The sequence below is a fragment of the Pinus tabuliformis genome, chromosome 9 (genome assembly GCF_031772625.1).
Source record: "Pinus tabuliformis cultivar Carrire ecotype Pingquan chromosome 9, CPIR1, whole genome shotgun sequence".
NCBI classification, from domain to species: Eukaryota; Viridiplantae; Streptophyta; class Pinopsida; order Pinales; family Pinaceae; genus Pinus; species Pinus tabuliformis.
The window spans coordinates 652,261,769-652,282,850 of NC_142307.1; the positions used below are offsets into that span (position 1 = coordinate 652,261,769).

The window sequence follows — 21,082 nt, forward strand, 5'->3', positions numbered from 1 at the left end:
TTGCTGTGAGTGAATGTATAAGTTTAAATATACAGACAGTCTAAAGTTTTCCCTTGATACTGAATACTTGTGTCCATTGCATCTCAAAATATCACTGTATAATATCTCGTGGTTCGGTTCTTGAACGTATCTTAGGGTTTTCTCAGTAATCTATACAGATCTGTATATTCTCGTTCCATAATGATGCCGATACCTTTAGATTAGTTTCTCATATGCTATTGGATGCAAAACATTTAAAATGAAATACGTTTTTCCTATTGCAGGCCTATCCTTGCATTCTCTGTTATGATATACAAGACAGTATTCTCTATTATATGAAAAGACTGTATTCTCTGTTACATGCAAAGACTATATTCTCTGTTACATGCAAAGACTGTGTTCTCTGTTACATGCAAAGATACAAAGGGTTTATTCTGCTTATACTCGGTCATGATGAGTAGTATCATTCTCCGTGTATAAAGTTATTCTCGTTTTCTATGTTATACTCAGAAAAAGGATAGCTAGTATTCGTCTCTACCCGAGTTATATAACTCATCTTTCTGTACCATTATCTTCAAGAACAGGTCAGCTAATATTAATCTCTGTCTAAGTTAACGAAATTAATCTGCTTACATATTATACTTAAAGGAAACAGATAATAATCATCTCTGACAGTGTCATGCATTTTACTCATCTTTATCATATATTCTCACGAGAGTAGCAGTTATTACCCGTGATTTGTCATCCAACTGAGAATAATACAGAAGTATATCTAGTAGATAGGTGCATTGTGAGCCATACCTGCTCTTCCGCAACCTACTTGTATTTGCTTGCCAAACCTCCCGACCGTAGGAAGACTTCTGTTCGTTGATCTTCCACCCCCAAGCAATTACAGGTCCTACTCGACCGCAATAATACTGGACTCGCCAGTAACGCTATCTGATCCCAACCAGACTTAGCGTGCACAGGAAATTCTTTTCCTCTCATGCCATCTGATCCTAACCAGACTTGGCATCCAAAAAGCCCAATGCTTTTTCCTTCCTTGCCATCTGATCCCAACCAGACTTGGCAATTCCCCCTTTTTCCTCTGGGGTCTCAACTACCTCAAGGTAGTTAGGGTTTCCAGCATAACTGACTCATCACTTACTTAACCAAGATTAATCATAACATTAATCATAACTCAGTTCCAGTAATGTCAACACAATTACTTTTCCGTTAACACAAAATTTAATAACCAGAATATATATAATTTCAAATAAAGTCTCTTGTTCAATAATTACTTTTGCCATTTACCAATCATTACTTTTCACAGGGGATATTACATCTCCCCCCCCTGAAAGTCTACATCGTCCCGATGTTGCTGTTTACCCAAAAACAGTCTGGGATAGGCATCCCGCATCATCTGTTCATCTTCCCAGGTGGCCTCTTCAGGCCCAAAGTGCTGCCACTGCACTTTAACCTGGCTGATGACCTTTTTCCGTAGCTCGACTCTTCTCTGATCTAATATGTTCATTGGTTCGACCAGGAACTCTCCTTCCGGTTCCACCTGAAACACATAACAATTAAATCAGTTGTCTACTAGTATTTATTTCAATTTACAGCTTTATAACAGTTTCTCCTCACCTGAATGTCCTGCCAACTTATTACATGTTTAGGATCATACACATATCTCTTTAAAACTGATATATGGAAGACATTATGAACCCGAATATGGCTGGGTAGGGCGAGCTGATAAGCTACAGGCCCCACTCGTGCCAGAATTTGGAATGGTCCACAAAAACGTGGTGCCAATTTGGCACAGACATTCCATTGGAGGGTACTCTTCCTGGGTCGAACTCTGATGTATACATGTTCGCCCACTTGATATTCTTTAAAGGTTCTCTTCCGATCTGCAAAATTTTTCTGCCTATCTTGTGCTGCCTTTAAATTAGCTCGGACCTTTTTCACCATGACCTCCATCTCTTCCAACATTTCAGGTCCTAACAAGAGTTTGTCTTCCGGCCCACCCCAACTGGAGGGTGTGCGGCACTTTCGGCCGTAAAGTACTTCGAATGGGCTCATCTTCAAGGACGAGTGATAGCCATTATTATAGGCGAATTCAACTAGGTGTAGGTACTCCTCCCATCGTGTAGGCTGCTGCATCACATAAGTTCTCAACATGTCCTCCAACACCTGATTCACTCGCTCAGTCTGTCCGTCAGTTTGCGGATGATAGGCGGTGCTGAAACTCAACTGAGTTCCTAGACCTTCAAATAAGGTCTTCCAAAACACTGAGGTGAACTTAACATCACGATCAGATATTATTACCTTCGGTAGCCCATGTAGTTTAAATATATTTTGCATAAAAATGTTTGCGATTTGAGTTGCACAATAAGTGGATTGAACCGGTATAAAGTGAGCTGACTTACTGAGTTTATCCACTACTACCATTATTGAATCATTATTCCTTTTGGTCTTCGGCAAATCGGTAATGAAGTCCATGGTTATGGTCTCCCATTTCCATTCTGGTATGGGTATTGGCTGTAGCAATCCTGCAGGATGCTGATGTTCAGCTTTCACTTGCTGACACTCCAAACAGCGCGCCAGGTAATCTACAACATCCTTCTTCATGCCTGGCCAAAAATACTCCTTCCTAAGTGAGGTGATTAGTTTCTGGTAACCAGGATGTCCCGCATAAGGACTTCTATGCTTTTCATCCAAAATCTTTTCTTTAATACTGCTCTGATTGGGTACATAAATCTTCTTTTGAAAACACAACAAGTCGGCTGCATTCAAAGTATAACCTTGTTGTATGGAACGGGCATCTGAATTCTGCACCAAATGTTTCTTGTGCAAATAACTCTGATCTTGTGTTGATGCCTCCTCAATCTCTTGGTCAAGAGTGGACCATCCTTGACTGATACCAATCTCATAAATGCAATGCACTTTTCGACTTAGCGCATCAGCTACTCTGTTCTCCTTTCCCTTCAGGTGCTTAATTTCGAAATCGAAATTTCCCAAAAAGTCCACCCATCTTGCTTGTCTTGCATTTAAAGTGGGTTGACTAAAGTAACTAGTCAAACTGTGATGATCCGTCATTAACAGAAACTTTCTTCCCACTAAATAATGGCGCCACATTTTCAGAGCATGAATCACAGCAGTTAATTCCAGGTCATAGGCAGAATATTTCTGCTCATGCTCCTTCAACTTCCTGGATTCATAGGCAATCACTTTGCCTTCCTGCATTAATACTCCGCCCACGCCCTCCTTACTGGCATCGGTACAGACTACGTATTCCTTTTCGGGATCTGCCACACACAACACAGGTGCTGTGGTAAGTAAATGCTTGAGCTGTTCGAAGCTCTGCTGACACTCCGCTGTCCACTTAAACACTTTACCTTTCTTTTGCAAGGAGGTAATGGGAAAAGCAACTCTAGAAAAACCTTCTACAAATCGTCGGTAATATCCAGCCAGCCCCATGAAAGATCGAATATCTGCTACATCCTTGGGTGTAGGCCAATCCATTATAGTTTTGATCTTTTCAGGGTCTACGGCTATACCTTCCTTTGTAATAATATGACCCAAATACTGGATCTGTTCTTTGTAGAAGTCACATTTGCTGAATTTTCCATATAGTTGGTGTTCCCGCAAGGTCTGTAACACGATCCTTAGATGTTCCTCATGCTCTTTCCTATTCCGTGAATAGATAAGTATATCATCAATAAAGATTAATACAAATTTGTCTAAGTATTGATGAAATACACTATTCATTAAACACATAAACGTTGCAGGTGCATTAGTTAACCCAAAAGGCAGTACCACAAACTCGTAATGTCCATAACGAGTACGAAAAGCGGTCTTGGCTATGTCTTCATCCTTTATTCTAATCTGGTGATAGCCTGATCTCAAGTCGATCTTAGAGAAGATCGTCGCCCCCTTCACCTGATCAAACAGCTCGTCAATGCGGGGTAGTGGATATTTGTTTTTAACTGTTAGCTTATTCAACTGTCTATAATCAATGCACATTCGCAGAGTCCCATCCTTCTTCCGCACAAACAGCACAGGAGCTCCCCAAGGAGAGACGCTGGGGCGGATGTACTTCTTTTCCAACAGCTCTTGCAGCTGCATTTTCAACTCAGTTAACTCCGGCACACTCATCCGATAAGGTGCTCGGGATACTGGGGCTGCCCCGGGTACCAGCTCAATGGTAAAATCCAGATCCCTTCTGGGCGGCAGCCCTGGAATCTCTTCAGGAAATACATCTGCAAATTCTTGCACTACTGGTATATCTTTAACAGTTGCCACCTTATCCATAGAATCTGCAAACCCCACTTGTACTGCATAAATCTGACATTTATTCCGGATACACTTAACCAGCTGAGAGGCTGTGATCGGCCGAATCTGCACTGGTTTCTGAATGCCTTGTATTTCTTTTCCCACACCCAGCTCATCTCTGTAAGAAACTGTTTTTGTTTTACAGTTAATTACAGACCATCGTCGTTCCAACCAGTCCATTCCTATCAGCACGTCATAGGAACCAAGAGGGAGTACATTCAACTCAGTTGTTATGGTTTGGCCAGCTAGTCTTAATGGACAGTTGCTGACTTTGGTTAGTACTCTTCTTTTGGTCCCAGTGGCCAGCTGTACTAACCATGGGCTTTTAAATTTAGTAGTTTGTAAACCACAGCTTTCTACCACTTTAGGACTTATATAGCTTAAGGTAGCTCCTGGGTCTACTAAAACAGAAACAGCGTGATCAAATATCTTACCTTCGAACTCTATCATCGTTGGTTGGTAATCAGCTTGCCGATCCTCCAGTGCTGCGTTTATTCTGGGCATTGATCGAGCCACGTCTCCTACTGTTGAAGCTTCATAGATCTGGGACAACTGATCGCTGTCCTTCCGGTGAGGGCAGTTCCTGATATAATGGGATCCGCCACAACCCCAACATTGAACAGGCGGCCGAGCTGTGTTTTCATGGTCCAATCTAACTTGCTGTTCACTGTATTTAGATTCTGCAGGAGGCTTGAATCTACTTTGGGATTTTGCTGAGTTTTTATTGCTGGCTCCTTTCGAGAATCCTTTCTGAAAGCTGCTGCGTGCTCCCTTACTTCCCATGGGCATTTTACTGCCTCGCTTATCTGTCCAACGCTTTCCGGGATTTTCCCCTTTTGATCTGTTCTGCTGATAACACAGCCTTGCTTTTCGCACTGCTTCATCCATGGTTTTTGGATTATCGAACTCTATTCTTTCTCGCATTGCCAGAGGTAAGCTACTAACAAATCTTTGAACTTTAGCCTTCTCTTCCCGAATATAGGGCACGTAGCGAAGCAGGGATGTAAACTTGGTTACAAATTCATCAATGGTCTGCTGTCCTAGCCGCAGATCGTGGAATTCACGTGCCTTTTCATCATAAAAACGTTCTGTCAGGTACCTCTCTTTAAAATATCCTTGGAACTTTTCCCATGTCACATCCTGTTCACTTATTCCCCGCACCATCTTAACCTCTTCCCACCATAATGTGGCTTTGGCTTGCAACTGGAATATGGCCAGCCTTGCCTTCAGATGATGATCATATTCGTATACCTGAAAATACTTATTCATATTAATCAGCCATGCCTCTGCCGCTTCTTCAGATTCTCCATCAAAATGAGGTGGTTTAATCTTTCTAAATTCTCCGTGTAACTCCATCCGGGGTCTTTTGGGAGTCTGATATTCAGAAGCATTGACAGACTTCTCTCCTCTCGTCTCTCCTCTGTCCTCTGCTTCCTCCTGTTCAGTATGATAGCTTTGTTCATCTGTTATGTGTGCTTGTTCCGGCCTCGGATGTGACTGCTGTTGATGCTGTTTATCAGATAAGCTTTTCAGGATCCTCTATTGTTAAACATTCAATCTGGCGTTATCTGCACGCAACTGAGCCATTTCATCCTTCAACTCCTGCAAGGTCCTCAATAGCGTTGAGTCAGTTGTGCGACCTGCTGCTCCCAGCTGTACCCAGAACTCAGAATTCCCTTGAGGTTGTTCCGTGTTGTCCGGAGGTTCTGGATTTCCATAAGGAGCACTGTTTGCTCTTCTCATTATGCTGTTACCTGCTCCAGAACATCTTATTAAACAGATTTTAATTTATCTTAATGTATTGCTGAACTGTTATCATCATACTGTTTATATACATGTTGCTGTAATCTTAAAACTTTTCCCAAAGGCCACAGAGTTGTAAACCTTGGGCTCTGATACCAATTTGTCACGCATCCACAAATAATTTTTTTTTTTTTTAATACAGCAATAATACTATGGCTTACACATTAACTAGTGCATTCTTAACAACACTTAAACATTGTTAGTTGTTATAATTAAGGCTTGATATCTACATATATTATATTCGCCTTTGTGTATACATCCACTTACATTTTCCTTGTACTCATAACTTCGAAGATTCAATATACATAATACTTTAATCATAAGGAAATAGGAAAGTCATAATCCACGGCCTATGGTAATGATAATCGTTGACCATGCAATATATAAGGTTCGATGTAATATTGGTTATGAGGTATTTATTACATATCCCGAGAGATCGGGTTTGATTGCTTGTCCGGCCATCGCATTCCCGGTCCAGGTGTTGCATCTCCCATCGTCCATCTGGTAAGATGTGTGGCAGATGGCAATCCTGCCATGTGCATCCTGTACTTAGCCCTGACTTCTCGGCCTTGATGCCTTTCGCGCCAGAGAGTCTCTACGGTAAACCGGCAATCGTAAGGTGGACATTTCATTCTACAGATCAAGGGTTCTTATTGAGCCACGAGCCGGTAACCTTTTGGAGGGTTTATAACTTGCCTGATCTTTCGGATGGTCATTATGTTACTCCACTTCCTCCGCTTCGTTCCAGCTCTGTAACCCCATGGTGCTCCGCCGCTTCAGTCTTTGGCCTCAGGCATGCAGCTCAGGTCACCATTCATCCTCATTGCTGTTGAAGGTAAGGTTCTGTATCGCATAAGCCTGATGCAGCTCGGTTATGGTTTATATTTTAATTTCATTGCTCTGGTTTTCTCACAGTGTTAATACAAGTTTTATGTGATGCTAACAGTGTGTAACATTTGTGCAGGTATGGAATCCTGCCGTCAAATGGGACGAGGGTTCCTCTTCTCCTCGTCTTCCTCGCTGTCTGATAAGTTCAACTCACTTGTGGCTGCTATGCATACAGATTCTGGGAGGTAGAGTCTAAGACGTGCTTATCCGCTTGACAGGGTTGACACTGAATTCTCAGATCTACTCCCTGCACAGGTTCAGGGTTTATTGACTTTTATTCTTTTGAGATTAAATCTGATAGTAGTTCTTGAGCTCGACTTCGGCTCTAATGGTTGTTTAGTCTTTGACGAATATGAATATGGTAACTTTACGACCTTCTGGTCTTTTGTTCCAACGGGTCCTGCCGTTTGCTTTCAATGAGTAATATAAATGCGTTTTTCAGATCTTTAGTACATGTTTGAGTTTTCGTATTATTCGGGTGAATGACCCTAAGGCCTTTCGACTCCGGCTTGGTTACTCCGCCGGCTGAGCGTAAGCTCCCGCGGCAATAGTTACCAGGTCAGGGTTTTCCACCGGCCATAGTCGCCTGAGAGAGCTTGTAACCCTGGTTACGCTGCTCTGTCCTCGGCGTCCATTATTTTTTTACTTATGTTATATAAGAATGCTGCATGTCTCATTTCCGCGTTTACTTAATATGTTTCCAAGTATAATGAATGCGTTTTTATTTCAAATGCTCCGTGAATCTCTCCTCACGGCTTTACGCCAGGGTTTCGTTATTTATTTCCTTAAATCATTCGAGCGTTTATATATATATTTAGTGTGAAAGAAGACTACGGCTCGACATTGCTGTGAGTGAATGTATAAGTTTAAATATACAGACAGTCTAAAGTTTTCCCTTGATACTGAATACTTGTGTCCATTGCATCTCAAAATATCACTGTATAATATCTCGTGGTTCGGTTCTTGAACGTATCTTAGGGTTTTCTCAGTAATCTATACAGATCTGTATATTCTCGTTCCATAATGATGCCGATACCTTTAGATTAGTTTCTCATATGCTATTGGATGCAAAACATTTAAAATGAAATACGTTTTTCCTATTGCAGGCCTATCCTTGCATTCTCTGTTATGATGTACAAGACAGTATTCTCTATTATATGCAAAGACTGTATTCTCGGTTACATGCAAAGACTATATTCTCTGTTACATGCAAAGACTGTATTCTCTGTTACATGCAAAGACTGTGATCTCTGTTACATGCAAAGATACAAAGGGTTTATTCTGCTTATACTCGGTCATGATGAGTAGTATCATTCTCCGTGTATAAAGTTATTCTCGTTTTCTATGTTATACTCAGAAAAAGGATAGCTAGTATTCGTCTCTACCCGAGTTATATAACTCATCTTTCTGTACCATTATCTTCAAGAACAGGTCAGCTAATATTAATCTCTGTCTAAGTTAACGAAATTAATTTGCTTACATATTATACTTAAAGGAAACAGATAATAATCATCTCTGACAGTGTCATGCATTTTACTCATCTTTATCATATATTCTCACGAGAGTAGCAGTTATTACCCGTGATTTGTCATCCAACTGAGAATAATACAGAAGTATATCTAGTAGATAGGTGCATTGTGAGCCATACCTGCTCTTCCGCAACCTACTTGTATTTGATTGCCAAACCTCCCGACCGTAGGAAGACTTCTGTTCGTTGATCTTCCACCCCCAAGCAATTGCAGGTCCTACTCGACCGCAATAATACTGGACTCGCCAGTAACGCTATCTGATCCCAACCAGACTTAGCGTGCACAGGAAATTCTTTTCCTCTCATGCCATCTGATCCTAACCAGACTTGGCATCCAAAAAGCCCAATGCTTTTTCCTTCCTTGCCATCTGATCCCAACCAGACTTGGCAATTCCCCCTTTTTCCTCTGGGGTCTCAACTACCTCAAGGTAGTTAGGGTTTCCAGCATAACTGACTCATCAGTTACTTAACCAAGATTAATCATAACATTAATCATAACTCAGTTCCAGTAATGTCAACACAATTACTTTTCCATTAACACAAAATTTAATAACCAGAATATATATAATTTCAAATAAAGTCTCTTGTTCAATAATTACTTTTGCCATTTACCAATCATTACTTTTCACAGGGGATATTACAATAGGTGTTGTGATTTGTGTTCTTTTATTTTGTCGAGGTTTAAGCGAAATTACTGCCTCCTTGTTTGAAATCAATCCATTAGAAGGGGTGTCACTAAGTTTTTTTATTACCCTGAGCATTTCTGTGGCTCTAGCCCATACTAGTGTGTTTTTCTATTTCTGAACAATTTTGTGGCGGTGTAGCCGATATAAGGGTGTTTTTTATTTCAGCTTGAGAGATTACAACCCAACCAATAGACTTGAAATGGTAGTGACATCAAGGATGTCCATGCCAACTGAATTAAATTGAAACCATAACAACATTGACAACATTCTCTAAGAGGGAGTAGATCAAAATGCTTTGGAAAGGTAATAGAGTAGATGCCATTTGCAAAATTGCAAAACATATGGCAACAAATATTTTTGTTGTGTTGTGACTTTGAAGTATGAGGTGTAGATGTGTGCCAGAAACTAGGCCTCCTATTATTAGGGGGATCGCCTTTAGATTGCTGATATTGTGGGAGAAAAGAGAGGATATTCAGTGTTTTAAGACTTTCTATTAGCTTGCTTTTACTTTTACTCGTTTCAATAATCTCATGTATACCTTTGATTTCATGTGAAATGTGTGGGGAAATTTATAAAGGGTGAATTTCTATTGTGTTTCACGGTTATTTATTTTGAATTGGATTTGAAAGAATATTTAATTGTATTCTGTATTTATTTTCTAGACCTAAAATTGCTATTAAACAGTTAACCTTCTTAAGATATGAAACAGATGGAATGGGGAGGAGAGCAGAGATGGAATATGGTTTAACAAAAGAGTAACATATTTTTGGGTAGTAGGAAGGTAAGAAGGAAGTTGTGCACAAGAATGTAATTCAATTCATGATATAGATCAATAGGATAACAGTTAGATTTGAAAGAATATTTAAGCAATTGTTATTGTTTTTATTAATGCTTGCTACTAAATATTTAATTCTATTGTGATATGAAACACATATATGGAAAATGTTCTTTACAAGAGCAAGGTATTGTGTCAGAAAAGGTACATTGAGAAGGGGAGGTTGATGGAAGGTCCAAATCATACAGGAGTAGCAAGTAGATGATGTGTAATTGGTTAATACCATTATATTATTGTTGATGTAAAACTATATAATAGGTATATAATAAAACATTTTCTTTTTTGAGAGGGGCTTGCCCCTTCTCCCAACCTTCATAGATAGCCATGACCAAAGCTACCATGGAGGAGTGTCTGCTTTTATTGTGTTTCTTGTGCTTTGTGGTTTAGTTTTTAATTTTTGAATTATTTTTCTGTGCCTTTGGTTTTTAAAACTCCAATTTTAAATTTATTTATGCCATCATTTTATAATAACAATTTATTAAATTATTTATTTTGAACTTGAAAGATTAATAGTATTTTCTTACTTTTTTAATTAAGTGTTCTTTTCATAATATTTTTAAAATAAAATTGCTAACAAGATATTACTGCACTCTTTGGTATATTTAACTTTGAAGCTCACTTTTCGAAATTTAATTTTTTTCATTTTAAAACTTGGATGTGTAGGGCTTCTTGAAATTTCCCATCTCAAAATTTAAATCTTAGTAAGCTCTGGAGATGCATTTAAATAATAAGAATTGTAAAATTACATTTACAATTTTGCATTTTTAATAGAAACTAATTTTCAAAGTTCTAAAATCTATACAAGCACATTTTTACATGGCAACCACATTTATGAAAATCACATTTAAAAAATTCAATGTTTGATAACTTGGACACTTGTACTATTTAATTTTCAATTTCACTACTTGAAATTTGATGCTTGTACACACATTTACATACTCCAATGACATACATTCATAACATTATATATGTGAACTTTATACAACCTCTTGTTAAAATATGATATATTTAATAAACTAGAACATTATAAACAGAAGCTCAAGTCTATATATTTGTGTTGTGATGTGTTGTATCCTTTTAGTGTCAATGTCAAATGTTAGGTTGTTGTTGTTGTGTTTGTGTATATAAGGTGATACACATAACACTCTCTATTTAATTTGATTTAACTATTCAAAAATTGATGTTTGATAAGCACCATTCATATGACATTTAATTTCTAATTTAGTTTAATCAAAACAATTTAAAAACTTTTGATGTTCTACACGCCTAAGCTAGAAAAAAACTGTTTCATTAGTTGTATGTTAAACAACAAAATTTTCAAAAAACATGTGATTTTTGTATGAAATTTTCAAATATAATGATTATGTTGTTATCAAATTTATGATTTAATGTATTATAATGATGAGTTTTAGATAGTGAATTTGTATTTCAAATTAATTTACATGCATTTGGACTGCATTGTATGATGTCCAGGTATATAATTGTAAATTGTAAATTGAACTATATCACAAGTTTCAAGTTTGGATATATGTTAATGTCAATGGGAAAATGGAATTTCAAATTAATTAATTTTTGATTTTGGACAAGTCCCTACAAATACATCTTAAAATTCCGTATAATTAATTATAATGAAATTCCAAAATTTGAACAAATTACAAAACTGCAAAAAATTAAATATCATAAAGAAACTTCCCAAAAAAAATTGAAGATTTCAAATTCTAAAATTTATATAAAACAAAAACTTTTAAATGGTATGTTTTGTTATATTTAGTGTACTATGTTGTACCATGTTAACCTTTTATGTAAATGTTGTGGTTTTTGCATTTGGTTGTGGATGTAACCGTGCGTGTTTTTACAAGAGTTTAAAATAAGTACTTGGAAATTTGATGTTACATGAACATTTAAAAAATTTGTGATTTTTGTGTGGGACGTTATGTGAATTTTGAATTAATTGGAATAAGTGTGTAAAGTTTGTGTATTTTAAAATGATTTAAATACATTGAAATTTGATGCTTGGTGGGATTTACTAGTTAGAAAAAGAAAAAAATTATTTGATTTTATGACATTTAATTCTATAATTTTAAAATAAGTATGGAGCTATCCTTTCCCTAGTACTTTAAGATTTTTAATAAAATGCTTAGATATAATAACCTAACAGTGTGTGTTTTACAATAGTTTAAGATGATGCAAGTACTTGGAAATTTGATGTTTGAGAGAGGTGGACATTAAAAATAAAAAATAAAAAAATGTGTATTGTGTTTGTATGGTATTATAATTTTATATTGAACTATATTTGTTCATAAAAAAAAATGAGTGATATTTTCTTGAAAATTTTAATTAATTATGTTGTGAATTCTATATGGGTTATTATATGTATTGAATTAATTTGAATAGATGTGTAAAATTTGTGTATTTTAAAATAATTTAAATACATTGAAATTTGATGTTTTGGGGGAGTAACTTGTAAAAAAAAAATTATTAGATTGTATGACATTTAATTATATAATTTTAAATTGCATATTTAGAGATCCTTTCCCCAATAGTTTAAGATTTTTTCATGAAATGGTTAGATATAATAAATTAACATTGTTTGTTTTACAATAAATGAATTAATTTCAACTTCAAATTTGTGTATTTTAAAATAATTTAAATACATTGAAATTTGATGTTTTGGGGGAGTGACCTTGAAAAAAAAAAGGTTTAGATATAACAAATTAGTAGTGTGTGCCTCGCAATAGTTTAAAATAATGTAAGTACTTGGAAATTTAATTTTTGAGAGACTTGAACATTTAAAAAAATTGTTTTGTATTTGTGCGATATTATGATTTGAAATTGTATATTAAACTATATTTGTTTATAATAAAAAAATGTGTGAATTTTTCTTGAAATGTTTAAATTTTTAATGTATGGTATTGTGATTTTTGTATGTTATATTATATGTATTTTGAATTAATTTGAATAGTGGTGTGCAGGATTTGTGTATTTTAAAATAATACAAATACATTGAAATTTGATGTCTTGGGGAGTGACTAGTAAAAAGATAAAATGCATTTGATTGTATGACAATAAACTAACACTTTGTGTTTTACAATAGTTTAAATTAATGTAAGTACATGGAAATTTGATGTTTGAGAGACATGAACATTTAAAAAATTGTATTTTATTTGTATGATATTATAGGTTTATATTGTATATTTAACTGTATTTTAAAAAAAGAAGATGTGTGAATTTTTATTGAAATGTTTAAATTTATAATTAATTAAGGTGTGAGTTTTGTAAGTCATATTATATGTGTTTTGAATTAAGTTGAATACATGTGTGTACAATTTGATTATTTTAAAATAATTTAAATATATTGAAATTTGATGTGTAAGGGAGTGTGACTTGTAAAAAGAATAAAAATGTTTTTGGTTATGAGACATTTAATTCTATTTCCCATTTTCCATGAAATGTTTAGATATAATAAATATATAATTTGATTCTTTTAATTAAAATTATTTCTCTATACATATTAATGACCATTGTTTTATCCCCTCATGGAGGTGGATATGAGGAGTAGCCATAACGTTGGGAGGCTAGCTCAACACCCGATTGCTTCATGTTTCAATTCGAGAGGGTTGGTGGGGTGGCCAACCCACCCTATATTCACCAAACATGTGAGCATTTCTTATTAATTTGAAGAACATGGAAAGTCTTCACTCTAGTATGTGTCAATGGATTTTATGATGTGTTACATACTTCCCTCCTAGTAGGTGGGATTATTTCTAGCGTCTTTTAACATCGAGGGTTTTGTACACAAAAAATTGCATGTAGCCACTAGGAATTTCTTTTTGTCTTTTTTAGCTTGTGCCAAAGGTTTGGATTTGTTTGTGCTTTGGATTGGTCTATGGATCAGTGGTTTGGGGATAGAGATGACCAATTAATGGGTAAATTTGACTCTGTCAACGAGACTTGTCATTGGACATTGTGGCTTCTTCTAGAGTTGGTGTTTGTTGTTGTAGTTTTGGGCTCCCCATCTTCAAGTTTGGAGTAAGTGAGTTTAAGGATCCTTTTTGTGTTCACTTATCCATTGGTCTTGATTTTAGTGTTGTCCTTACAATGCATGTGATGTACTTGAGGGGCAATTGACCACGCTTAGTAGGGTGCCTCCATTTAGATATCCCCCCAATATTTGTGATGAGATTATCCATCTCCTGTCCCTTAATTTTAAAATTGGAAGTTTCTTATTAAAATCTAATTTTATCATAACTCGTAAATTTTCTATCAAATATTTCAATATAAAATTTGTAATTTATAATTGAATTTATTTATTATTTTAATCTAAAAGGATAGAGATTTGTATTAAAAAAACTCATATTGCAAGGTCAAAACCTTTACATATTCCACTCCTCTTTAAGCTTTTGAGATTCACCACACACCAAGCCCTCAAACCAGTTCCCCATCAAACAAATACTTCAATCCCTTTCCAACTAAATATTTTCCAAAATACCAACATACTTGCATTCCATTTTCCCTTGTATTCCTATTTTGATATAGAATGACTTTTTATATTGCTTGGAGAATTTTTTTTTCCTTTCTTCCCAACTTGAATCCAACCCACATTTTATGCAAATTTGAGCTCGTCATTCTTCATGCACACGGTTTTTTTCATCAAATCTTTCTCACCCGCCTTATGTGCCCCATAATTTTCATTTTCAACAAGACTCGTTATGGTTTCCGGAGGTAATCCATTTTCTAGTAGGGTTTGTTGTTTTTCCACAAAAGCTGCATTCACGGAATCCTCATTAGCAAGTGGACGATCCAAATTGGAAAGCTAATTTGTTTTGCAGGTGCTGCGGTTTCTTGCACTGAATCTACTTCTCTCATGTCTTCTTGTTCTTTCTTTCTCTGAAGCTCTTCTTCTTTGAATATAATATAGTGGTCACCTTGTGCACCTTCCCACCATTCAGGCCTTTAGGGTTTTGTTTGATCTTATTTATTCTGAGGCGGCTTGGGGTAGTTTTTAATTACATGCCCTCTTTCATAGCATTCTCTGCGTCGAAATGAGATGTTATCATAATTGAGCTTTTGGACCCAAACATAGTTTGGAGCCATCAAATAAACCTCTTGGGGAAAGCCCTTGTTGAATTCCATCCCCACACAAATGCGAGCATAAGTAGCGTTGCATTTTCTTTTTCCTTTTGTTATTAATATGACAGCTACAAGACAGCTACGAAAGAATTTTCCCACCACGTTCCCAATGGAGGAAAGCTATGTGTGACTCCAAAAATCCAAGGTAAGGTTCGTTAGTATTATGCAAACTTGGGTGGCAGAAATTTATTTCGTAACTGCATCGAAAGTGGAATGCTAGTGCTGCATGGAGAGGCTAGTGCTCCCCCAAAACCATCGCCCAGCTTCGCATGTAGCCTTCTTCTCTCCAATCGTTCCGAAAACCACACTGAAGAAACCTCGTGGGATAGGGAAAATATCCACCTCGTCCGTTGAAAGGGGATTCCATGTCTTAGAGATCGCGCACATAACCCATAAAACATGCAAACCAAACCATTCCTCGAAAAATACTTTTCAAAGTGTAAAGCTTCCTCATATAGAAGAATGTAAAGGGAAAAATTATCTTGCACCACTCGAGGACCACAAAAAAACTTGAGCATAGAATTGTACAAAACTGAAGAGGAGATAGCTTTATTGCAAGCCATCCCTGCAAAAGAAAAATATGTATTTGCCAAATCACGAGGATTCACCTTTGAACTATCTGCAGAAAGTCCATGCAAATAGAGCAAAGATTGGGTGGCTAGGGTTTTACACCATAGGGGATTCGAGAGCTCTTTTTGTTTCGAAGGATATATGAATATTATTATAGCCAATACGTTCCCTTCCCTAATTAAATTCATTTTTTTAATATATGATAATGATGAATTTTTGTTTGTTTGTTTGTTTTCGTGATAAGATTCAAAAATAGTTATTTGATTTTGTTTGAAGAAAATATACCAGTAGAGAATAAGAATACCCTAAAATAGAATATGCCCGATGGTGGAGCAGTATAAATAGAATCCTTAAAGTGTGGGATTATGAAAAATATATATCAATAAAGATAGAGCTATTCTTTTTTTTACTTATTTTTTAGCAACTTCCTTCCACGAGGGTTGGATTTTAACACTGAAAATGCCTGTCCCAAGGCATTTTCCCGTATTTGACGTTCAAACATTTTGCGTAAGTGTTTTCCCGATGTGTTGTAATGTCCACAAAACATATTTTTGATTGTTTATCATTTTCCTAAAACGGTATTAGTAGTCCATATAAATTTGTGCTCCACCTTGGTTGGTGCATGTCATGGTGTCACCTGTAAAAACTATTTTACGTAAGAGTTTGGGCTTATGAAGAGTGGAAAACTCAATTCTAGAAACTCTTGATGCAATGTAAGTCATGGATCTATTGGTAATGTAATTTACTTCTTGCAAAGCCAGCGCGACGATCGTGCCGAAGGGTTTTTCACATCCATTTATTCACGGAGCATGCATTAAGATTGCAAGGATAGGCGAACATTAATGTTACCTCTCGGCGCGAGACCTATAGATGTCGAGATTCAAGAATAAGAAATTATATATCATAAGAAAAAAGTGGCGAGTGAAATGACTGGGAGAATAGGGCATCCCATTGAGGAGGTTGAGAATGATATGGACAGGGATCGCTACATGTTACTATTGACTATTAGGCGTTGGATAAGGGCTCTCCTCTTTTTTCAATAATATGTGTTTATTGTAATTGCAGAGTAGAGTCACCTATAAAATCTAATCTGTGAAAAGGAGTGAAGGAGGAGTAATTTTGCGGTGGAATTGGATAGTGATGTCTCTTAAAAGCATCAAAATCTATGTTCGATATGCATATTGAGACATTGCGAATTCTAAGTATACAACTTTTAGCTATAAACTTACGGAGATTCATGTCAAACTCGGGTGGGATTTTTTGATGTTAGATTGTGAGACTTCATGTCTCATGTATTCATGTGACATATATTATTCTACAGGGCCTAATGAAAGTTGATGATCGAATATTTCTTTTAGCTTCAAAAATTGATGGAGTTGCAACAAGGTTTAATCGATTGAAACCTTTTATTTATTTTAATTGTGCCACTTACACAGCGATTTGAAAGATCAAAATGCTTCTTGTGTTAATTTTCATAAAATATTAAGAAAAGGGTAGGATTATGTAGTTCTAATAGGTGAATGAATAAAGAATGAAGATTATACAGTTATACATTGACCAAGAAAGATTTATAGCTAACTCAAAAACTAAAACCAAAGACACAAATAAACACACAGGATTTACGTGGTAAAACCTTGACAGGGTGTCAAGGAAACATCCACGGGGCGAGGGATTGGAATCTCTATTAATTCAACAATGATTCTCGACGATTACATTTCTCGGGCATTCACTAGTTTTATACAAGCCTCTTTCATTACATAACTGCTATTTCGGTATAAAACTAACTAGTTACATTTTTACCCAAATTTACATAATTTGTTGTCAAACTTCCAACAAACTCCACCTTGACAACACTTTTCCTAATCCCTTGCCCATGCTGATTCATCATCTTTTTTGCAAGCAAAGAGAAGCTAAACACCATCGCAACTTCTCTACTGTAACTCGCTTTGTGAATATGTCCACACAATTCTCTTGCGTATGGACCTTTTGAAGAGCTACTTTTCCGCCATCGATCACATGTCTCAGAAAATGATACCTTACATCAATGTGCTTGGTTCTACTATGATAAGCAGGATTTGTAGCCAAGTGCATAGCACTTTGACTGTCACAAAGTACATTCACTTTCTCCCGTGTCCTTCCAATCTCATCGAGCGACTCGTTGTTGAACTGGTTCAGAAGCTTCAACGGCTTCCTTTGTGTCTTCAACACCTTTTTCTCCAGAAATCTCTTCTTCCTTTTGACTGTCACCGAAAGGTCCAGCCTCCAACTAAACTCGTTGATTTGGTGATACCTGTTCCTGTCCAATTCTTTCAACATTTGATTTTAAAAGAGAGGATTCATCAAATGTTACATATCTAGTAATGACTATCTTCCACAATGTAGGATCCCACAACTTGTATCCTTTCACTGCATGGTCATACCCAACAAAGACATAACATTTCGATTTTGGATCTAATTTTGAATGCTGATTTTTAGGAATAAGAGAATAGGCATCACAGCCAAATATCCTCAAATGTGAATAATCACAACACTGACCTGTCCAAACTTCTTCAGGAATTTTACATTTAATTGCTACTGAAGTTGATTTGTTAACTAAATAACAAGCAATAGATACTGCTTCTTCCAACAACTCCTTTTTCAAGTTAGCATTGTTGATCATGCTTCTGGATCTTTCCATAAGAGTCTGATTCATACACTCAGCGACACCATTTTACTAAGGAGTATAAACAACAGTTGTTTTGTCTAATAATTCCCTCATCCTTACAGTATTGTTCAAATTCAATTGAAGTGAACTTACCACCATTGTCAGTTCTTAAACATTTAATAGATTTGCCTGTTCTTTTCTCTACCGTTGCTTTAAATTGTTTAAAGACATTGAATACATCAGCTTCCTTTTTTAGCATAAATACCCTAACTTTACGGGAGAAATCATCAATAAAAGTTTAAAAAATATAGAGCACCCCCATATGACACAACAGGGGATGGTCCCCACAGATCAGAATGAATATAGTCTAAAATACCTTCACTATTATGATTTCCAACTTTAAATCTCTGTTTACATTGTTTTCCATACACACAATGTTTACAGAAATCTAACTTCAAGGATTTCAGATCGGGAAGAGATTTACGTTTCATCAGTATCTGAAGACCTTTCTCACTCATATGACCTAATCGTTGATGCCATAGACGAGTACCTACTTCTTCCTTTTCTGACGCAACCACTGCTTTACTGACCTGAGTACTTCCTTTTAACCTGTAAAGATTTCCGACCTTTTCTGCTTTCATAACCACTAGGGCTCCTTTAGAGACTTTCAAGATGCCATCCTGACCTGTTACCATACATCTTAATCCTGATATTCCCCATCCCAACAGTCTGACGTTACACATTATTACCCATAAACGCAAAACTGCCATTTACATTTTCATACGAAGTAAACCAATTTCTGTGTGGACACATGTGATGAGAAGCACCAGAGTCTAACACCCAGCTATCTAAACCTCAAGAGACATTACATTCACGTGAAGTTTCATCTATCATACATAATTCTTCAGTAGATGAAACTTCTTCTATCATACCCGAATCGACCTGGTTCGCTTCCTTCTTCAGGTTATCGGATTCCTTTCATTTCCAACAATGTTTCTTCAAGTGTCCAATTTTGTTGCAATGCCAACATTTTGCCTTACACTTCTTTCCCTTCGATTTAGATCTGGAAGACCCCCTTGGCTTTTCTCCTCCTTCCTTTGAGAGTCCTCTAGCTACCATGGCTTCTGATGCAGCTGTTTCAGTACTGGATTTCCTTCGTACTTCTTCAGACAGGAGAGCTCCGACGACTGATTCAAACTTCAAAAAATCAGCATTGCTCAAGCTGATTGAAGTTACGAAGTCATCCCATGATTCGGGCAAAGAACACATCAAGGTTAGGCTTTATCTTCTTCCTGAATTTTCACTTACATATCTATTAATTGGCATATAAGTGTATTTAAAACATTCAAATGTTCTGCAATTTTTTAACCTTCTTTCATTCGAAGACTGTACAACTGCATTTTCAAATAAATTCTATTGGTTAATGATTTGTCATATAGAGTTTTTCTAGTTTTTCCCACAATCGTGAAGCTGTACTCTCTTCAACAATATTGAAGAGAAATTCATCCGCCAGGCATAACCGGATGGTACTGGGAGCTCGGGCATCCAAGTCCTCCAAGTCTGAAGTAGTCATGGTTGCAAGTTTCTTAGTTGCCACATCCCATGCCTTGTGCAAGCATATCCCTAACCTTCAGTTTCCAAAGAGCAAAATTGCTCTTTCCGGTGAATTTCTCCACCTCGAATTTTGCATTCGACATCTTGGCCATTTACCTAGGGTTTCAATCTTCGATCTTTCAACTAGTGTTTATCTTTCCTTATTTCTCCAAAAAAAAAAAAAATTCAATTTAAATAAAAAAACCCTTTAAAAAAACTTTTTTCCTCTCGTTCAATTAAAGAAAAAACAACCTGTCTTTTTTTTTCTTCAATTTACACACATCCACCCTTTTATTTCCAGAGATTCTTCATTTTACACAAATCTTTATTCCCACAACTTTATGGGAAAAAAAAAAAAAAAATATTAACAAAAATAACAAAATAACCAAAAATAACCAAAAAACAATTTCTGAGACAAAAATTTCTTTCAAAAAATACCAGGGCTCATGACAGCGTCCAATGTTAATAACGGCGGCAGGGACAGCGTTTGCGGCAGACTTTCTGAGGCGTTTCAGCACGCAGAGATCACGGTCCTTCTCTCACGCAGCTCTGGCTCTTCCACGTGGGCAGCACACACAGACAAAGCTTTCCTCTTCGCAGGACAACAGATCTTGCCTTCACACATGTAGGTTCTACCTGGTTCGATGGCTCTTCCACGCAGGCAACAGGTTCACGATGCTACAGTAAAAGTAGCCCTTCCCCAAAGGTTTGGCAGCTTCCTCTTCACGTCATCCCAGGCTCTTCTTCGTCCCCACGCTACAGTCAACACAACCCCCGTTCTATACTCTTCTTCGTCCTCACGATGTAGTCAACATAGGTTCAAAGCCAGCAGCACGTAGTACACAGAGGGTCTTCAACTCTGATGTTTTACCAAACCAACAACTGGTCCATGCAGAGCACAGACACACAGAGTCTGCACTTCACGCAGAGATGGGGTGTCAACTCTCAGGCATGCAACATGCAGTTCTTTCAAGCAGGGCCTCCTCAACGCAGATAGCAACGTAAAAACACGCTAGTTCCTCAACGGCTCAGAGAAAACCTTCACGCAGCAACACTACACGCTGGTTCGCACGCACTTCAACGCTTAAACACGATGGCTCTTCAACAACCTC

The 21,082-nt window shown here is 36.8% G+C and overlaps 1 protein-coding gene across 1 annotated transcript; it reads right to left on the reverse strand.

Annotated features, from left to right (window-relative positions):
• Positions 1-1,433: 1,433 nt before the first annotated feature.
• On the reverse strand, positions 1,434-6,583 carry LOC149150351 (uncharacterized). Its single transcript, XM_089442771.1, has 8 exons — positions 6,520-6,583; positions 5,845-6,047; positions 4,728-5,802; positions 3,983-4,475; positions 3,519-3,649; positions 3,190-3,266; positions 2,388-2,790; positions 1,434-1,525 (listed from the first exon to the last, which is right to left on the reverse strand). The coding sequence occupies exons 1-8, from the start codon at positions 6,581-6,583 to the stop codon at positions 1,434-1,436; spliced, it is 2,538 nt and encodes an 845-aa protein (XP_089298897.1).
• Between the last annotated feature and the right edge of the window lie 14,499 nt (positions 6,584-21,082).

Coding starts and splice junctions, on each gene's coding strand:
- LOC149150351 (XM_089442771.1), bottom strand. CDS start 6,583: ATGCAACACCTGGACCGGGAATGCGATGGCCGGACAAGCAATCAAACC. Junction 6,048..6,519: donor AACCCGATCTCTCGGGATAT/GTAATAAATACC, acceptor GTTCTGGAGCAG/GTAACAGCATAATGAGAAGA. Junction 2,791..3,189: donor TATTAATGCAGGAAGGCAAA/GTGATTGCCTAT, acceptor CATTTGGTGCAG/AATTCAGATGCCCGTTCCAT.